This window comes from Perca flavescens, chromosome 7, assembly GCF_004354835.1.
Source record: "Perca flavescens isolate YP-PL-M2 chromosome 7, PFLA_1.0, whole genome shotgun sequence".
Classification (NCBI taxonomy): domain Eukaryota; kingdom Metazoa; phylum Chordata; class Actinopteri; order Perciformes; family Percidae; genus Perca; species Perca flavescens.
The window spans coordinates 5739219-5745988 of NC_041337.1; the positions used below are offsets into that span (position 1 = coordinate 5739219).

Sequence of the window (6770 nt, forward strand, 5' to 3'; positions counted from 1 at the left end):
AAGTATTCTCCTTTGATTGTAATGATAGAAACCTCAAAATAACGCAAGAAATGGAAACTGTCCTCCCCAGAAGAATGACAGCATCGGTCGTTTCAGTGCCCAAAAACGGCATATGTAATGTCAAGTGACAGTATTATATAGCCTTGTTTGAGGGGGGACATCTGATATAACCGCAGTTCTCACCAAGCATCAAGTACCAGTGGGTATTTTCAAGGGGCAGTAATGAGCACATTATGGTTTGACGCATCACGATGAAGATGCTGCACCAGGGAACTTACTTCTACGAAATGTATGCTTTACGTATTATTAAGTGTTTTCAAACCGTATTTTTTGGTTTTATAAGAGAAATGACTTGCTTGATGAAGACTTACTAGTGGGTTTGACAAATGCACATCTTGTTAACTTCCCCACCAACGTTAATGAGCAGGGCAGAGCCACTTCCCCGAGTTTATGTATGGGACCTTCTGTGACAGGCCTAGGAATTATTGAGCGACAAAGTTCACGTGGGTGTTATGGGTCAACAAAATATTGGACAAACACAGCTGTTCGTTCCCTCACTTAAAGCTATAGTGTGTAGTTTCTGTCTCCCCCATGAGGAATTCTAAGTAATGACAAAAACTCTGTCAGCGCGTCCACATGATACAGTGATCGCGCACGTGCCCCCATCCCTCCCCCACGCAGTTGCTAGTAGCCACCATGGTAGCCACGGAGGAAACTAAAAAAACATGATCAGTCACCGGACGACACAATCTTCTGAACACAGTCATACTGAGAAATCCAGAGAGAGTTGTGTGGAGCTGATAGTCTTAATTAGTTTTGTAGCAACTCATTTGGCAATGGCTTTAATGTAACGGATGTTTATTAATATCAAAAAGTTACACACTAAAGCTTTAAAAAAGTGTTTATTATTGCAACAGTGAGAATAAAGTTCGCCAAACCTTAACTTGGTACTTTTTTTAAATCAAACCGCAGTCCTTTCCCTAAACCTAACCATGTCATGTTTGTGCCTTGACCTAAACAAACCTTAACCATAATGTTGTCACATTATCTTAATAAACAGTAATTGAGGCTCAGACAAATTGTCCTTTCCAATAGGGACGTCACAACAGAAAACACGTGTCATTCCAGAGGGACAGACACAAACTATATTGTCATTTAAATTGACTTTTTGGGAAAAATAAGGTCAATGTTATGTGGACAAAATTGTCTGTAGTCAGCTGCATAAACTCTAAAACACACAGACACTTTCTCAGTACACAGAGATCTTACACTCTTCTCTGTGTACTGAGCGGAGTGTCGCTGGTCCACAGTGTCCTTCCTCTCTGCCATCCTCACACAGAAGCTGCTCAACACTTTTTTTTTTTTTTTTTTTTTATAATTATCACTGGAACAAAACAGACCACCACCTGCTGCCAGCTGCCCTCGGCTACAACATTGTGCTCCTCCTCTTCTCCTGGGTCGTGATGGAGGCGAGCCGACCCGCGGTGCTGTCACTCATCTCCCTGCGTTTTGCTTCACAGACTCCGCACAGAGATGAGAAAGCCTTTGAACAGCTGTGTGCAAGCAGAAACAGCTTTTTGGGTCTCCACAGACACCCTGCTGTAAAATGGCACAGCATGGTTATATGTGATACTTGACAGGCCAGAGCTGTGCCACATTTGATTTGACTTTGTGTCCGTTAAGAGCGTCTCCTGTGTCTGACAACGTGGCCAACCACAACAAGCTTTGGATCTGGCCTTGAGTCCTTGTTATTCTGGAAGATGGCTGTGATAAAGCCCAGCGTGCACCTTGCTGCTGCCATCTGCTCCCTCTCTTCTGCTTGCCTGACAAAGATTTATGTTTACATAAAAGCACTGTGGTTCCTCCAACTACTCCATGTTAACATAACGCTGGCAGCATTTCTACATGAATGTCAGTGAGAAAAGTCTGACTTTATCACCTGTCTGTGTACATATGACTTTATATATGCAGAACAGGAGCCTGTCGAACTGGCTGGAGATTAAAATGCAAGTAAAATATAATAAAGCAATAAAAATGGTTTGTCTTAGGATCCACAATGTGCAGCTATTGCTATGGGTTGTGTGGCAAGGACACAGGAATCCTTTATTATCTATCTTCTGACTTCAGGTCCCTTTAGTTTTTCAGAGGTAGCTTATTCTTGGAGAAGAAGAAAAATATTGATTTCAAAAGGTTCCAGCTGAAAGTATTCCTTCAGAAAAACCCATTTTAGTAATATAAACCAACTCAAAATGATTCTGTTTTCTGATACATAAACAGAGCTGCACCTATTCCTCTGCACAAGCAGAATTCTTAATGAGGACTCTCCACTGTCAAATCAAACAGCTTTTGATGTTGTTACGTAAAACAATTAAACAGAATTTATGAACAGTTTGGGCTTCAATAATTCCACAGATCATCAATATATTTATTGCCCTGCAAGATTATATTGGTGGTGATATAATATGGAATATATTAATTCAGAGTTGTTCAAAGACAGAGATCCTGATGATTGTGAAACACCAGGCACTGGTTCATTGTCGTCACTTGCTGGTGTTTGTGCGATTCCAGTAAAAGATTTTAAAGACTCTGTCGTCACTGAAATGGCTGATGTTTGCAGTAAAGTGGTTGGTGGGGTGAGTCAACTTCCCGGTCCCCGTTTTGGATCACTCGCTTCTGTCAGAGCCTGACAGCTGTCCTGCTGAGGCAGGTGCTTTATGTTCATTTCCTGGACAATTCAATCTGCTGATTAATTGCTCCCCTCAGAGTAAAAAAAGGCTGAGAAGCCAGTACAAGTCCTGCAGAAATTTATCAAACCACATTAACATCTAATTGGACTGACTGGCTGTGTAAAGTTGTGTCTTTTCTTGTGACAAAAAAACATCTTTTTCATATAGTTGTATAGCTCAGGAAGCAGATTATGCTGGTGTAAATATGTTTTTTTCCCTTTTTGAAGTGTAGGTCAGGCATATTTTCACATCAGAAATATGCAAATGCACGGTAGTGGAATGCAAAAATTGTTGGATTCATTTAAATAATCTCTGAAAACATCTAGAAATACTCTCCCTCTGTGATTCAAGAAGTAAACCCAAGTAAGGGTAATTTTTATTCATCATATTTGGAAAATAGATAGCTTCATCTCATAATAATCATAATGCATCTTTGACAGTAGGACATAAATTATCAACAGGACATTAGCTAAAGTCATATTCAAAACAGTTTGTGTTAAATTGTAAGGGTCCATCTGCATGTGTGCCCATGTGGAAAAACTGTATTAGCAAAACTTGGCTAAAAAGCGAAGGCAAATTGAAATCAGTTTTTGCTGTCATGTTGGCAAACCAGGTGACAAAGCAATAGGTATGTGGAATAAAAAGCTTAGCTTCAGGTCATAGTTAGACATTGCTACGTGAACAGTTGTGTAATTTATCCCCAGCTACACATTTATCACAGTGCTCATTTTGAAAGCCCCGAGGATCAAAGATGTCACATGAAAATAGACAGAAGCTCCGCACGAAAAGGTTACTGCTGACATGTCATGCATAAATGATAAGAACCCTAACAAATGACAGCAATAAACATGTCGACTCAATGGCTTGCTTCCTAAATGACAGCCTTATTCATTAGTCGGCCGTGGTCATTAGTAAAACCGTGATAACTTCTCGCGATTGTAAGCATTCGGAAAAGGTCAGTCTACTACTATTTCAGTGAGGATTGTCATATTAGAAAAATCACACAAATTTACAAAGAACCTCCCTGAAAAATATATTACAAATTGATCCGAAATATGTTCCCGCTGGCAAACACGGCATAAATTTTACTCACAAATATAAGAAGATAGAAGACTAATAAACACATCCTGCTTGGTGCTGTGATCAATATGTGACCCAGTGATCTCTCCTTTTTTTTCTGAAACCATTGTCCTCATTCGTCATTGTGCTATCGTTAGTCTGTGCATCCGCAGCCCTCTTTGTAAACACGCAGTTTCCCAAACTGCTATCGTCAAAACCAGCATCTGAGCCATCTGGCCAGCATAGAAATTGCTCCCACAGAACGATCCTCTGCCTTTTCTCCACCACCCGGGAGTAGGAGAAGTTTCTAGTAAACACTTCACGTTACATGGAACGGGGCAGGAGGGAGCCTGAGTGGGGTACCAGAGAAGGGCCAAGAGACGAATGTGTTACTGTAGTGCTGCAGAATTCTTTAAACTGCGTTATTGTCACACCAGAGAGGTTATAAATGTAAACGTGTTGTTGTTGCTGTCACTGACAAAGTTGATTTGGCACTGCTCCAGTCTGGCAATATCCCCAATGTCCAGCTCTGATAATAACTGAGTCGGGTCTGTTTTTGTTGTAAAAACCTGCTTCTCCTGCTGCTCATCTGGTTCCTCCATCTCTTGCCTCTCATCTTCCGTGTCCTCCTCCTCTTCCTCCTCTTCTTCTTCTTCCTCTGTGATGGAGCAGAGGCGGGTGGCGCTGCTGGGGTTGTCGGCCGGCGGTCTGTAGTGGCACTGCCCGTTCAGCAGCCTCCTCAAAGGCATCAGGGGCACCGCTTCCTCCCCCAGCAGCTGCTGCTGGCAGTGCCGGAAATCGCTCTGACGCTTCAGCCGCTTGAACTCGCTGAAGGCGGAGGTGGCGTTCTGGTAGAGGCTGTGGCCGATGGCCTGGGCCTTCTCCGACTTGCTAACCAGGACGGCGTGGCACCGGAGCACCACGGCCATGTTCTTGACCTGGTGCCTGTAGATCCAAGCCAGGATCTTGGGCCGGCACGGGTCAGCGCCGCAGTAGGTGATTCTGTTCAGTGAGTAAAGATGGATGGGTTTCTTTTTCCCAGATTTGTCAGCACTCATCCTGATGCCCTGCGGCCCCACGGATAACCTCATCTTGACGCTCTGCTCCCCGTAGTTGCTCCTTGCCCAGATCTTGGCCACTGCCTCCTGGGTGCAGCCGTCTCCCTTTGCCGTGATGGTGACGACACTCCCCAGGTAGCGCACGTTGTAAACAGGCTCCTCTTTGTTCAGCTCCACCTTTTGCCGTTTGGTATGGAAGATGTTGCCCACCCAGTCGAAGGGGCAGTCGGGCAGCAAGTCCGGACAGGAGCGCAGAAGAGAGGAGAGGATGGAGTGGTAGGTCAGCCCCGTCCCCAGGCTCTTGGGTTTACTCTTGGCCTCATCCTCCACCAGAACAAACTTATTCCTTCTCCAGGGCAGCATGTCACGGGGAGAGTTGGAGCGAGTGAGCCCCTCTTTTTGCCGCCGCGTTTGCTCTTGTCAGCTCAGGCAAAAGAGTAGGAGGGGCAGGTGCGTGCGAGAGAGAAAGCAAAAAGAAGCTGCTTCACAAAGCACTGAAGAGAGACTGAGAGCTGCAAGCTTCAGCCAGTTTGTTCCCCCACTCACTCGCTCGCTCGCTCCTCCTTCCTCTCCTCCTTCCTCTCCTCCTCCTCCTCGGTTGTCTGCATCACGCAGCGCTGATCAGCGCAGGAGCCTCAGCCTGGCACTCAGGCACCCTCATCCCCCTCCCTGCTTCGTTGTTTTGCTTCCAAATGGCTCCCTTCCAAAGCATTGTTTATCCGTCCAGCTTTGCACTGAGGTATCACTATATTTATGTGTATTGTAAACCTGAGGAAGAGGGTACATCGCCTACTCACTCTCGCTCAGGGGACTTGTGTGACTTGTTAATTTTGCTGTAAAAGTCATTCGAGTCCATAGAATGTCATTACCTATTCATGCTTAGTGTGATGTTTGAATGAGTATGTCAACAGATTGATCTTACGAGCATGAGGACTAAAACACGGACTAACATTGTGTAACAACTAAATTAAAGTCTGTACTGTCCTCTACTACATGCTGTAAAACGTCTGGTGACATCGGCAATTTTTAAGTATGACTACTTGAGAAACGCAACGTGCAGAATTTCCATCTTTAATACAAACTCTATGAATATATGTATATGGATTGGACTTAAAACTTCCATTAGAGTGGTGTTGCTAATTAATTCAAGAGAAATTCAAAAGGAAGAGCAAGTTTCTGGGATTAAAAATAGTTTGTTAGCACTTATCTAACAATTCCGAGGAAGAAACATAAAATATGCATTTGAAATAAGGAGTCCCAGTTTATTTGTAACTGAAAATTTGATTTATATTCTACACAGCGCAATTTGTTACCAATTGCATTTCAGCTCTTGAAATGAGGCAATTAAGCTAAATAATGTATAAACTCTCAACTATGTCTCCTAAAAAAAAGTGTTATACTAATTTGTTTTGCCAATTACATGATTTCAGTTAATATATAATATAAGGACATCCTGTCTTGCGCTTCAGGTTAACTTGACCTTTTGGCCAGGCTGGCAGCATCGCTCTAGGGATGGCTATGTTCGTCTGACAGTCGGTCTCTCTGTCTCTCGGTCTACCACTTCAGTCCAGACTGAAATATCTCAACAATTATTGAATGGATGGCCATGAAACTTTGTACATTGTCTTCATTGTCCCCTGAGGCTGAAGCCTACTGACTTTGAATCCCCAACTTTTCCTATAGTGCCACTAGTCTATATCAACGACGTTTCATTTTCGGGATCGTTCAGGTGCTGCCAGAAATTACGCCAAATGTCCCTCATTTCGGCCAGATGTCCGTCACTTTCCTCTTTCTTTGTGTTGGCATTTTAAACTCCGGTGGATTTCTGAGGACTATGGTTAACTGCTCCTCAGATCTCTGCAGGGTAAATCCAGACAGCTAGCTAGACTATCTGTCCAATCTGAATTTTCTGTTGCACGACTAAAAC

General features: G+C 43.5%; 1 protein-coding gene across 1 annotated transcript; it reads right to left on the reverse strand.

Annotated features, from left to right (window-relative positions):
* Positions 1–4213: 4213 nt before the first annotated feature.
* On the reverse strand, positions 4214–5316 carry fam43b (family with sequence similarity 43 member B). The gene has a single exon (XM_028582020.1). The coding sequence runs from the start codon at positions 5204–5206 to the stop codon at positions 4214–4216; it is 993 nt and encodes a 330-aa protein (XP_028437821.1). The 5' UTR covers positions 5207–5316.
* Positions 5317–6770: the final 1454 nt, after the last annotated feature.

Excerpts from the sequence above, each read along its gene's own strand:
- fam43b (XM_028582020.1), bottom strand. The coding sequence starts at position 5,206 with ATGCTGCCCTGGAGAAGGAATAAGTTTGTTCTGGTGGAGGATGAGGCC.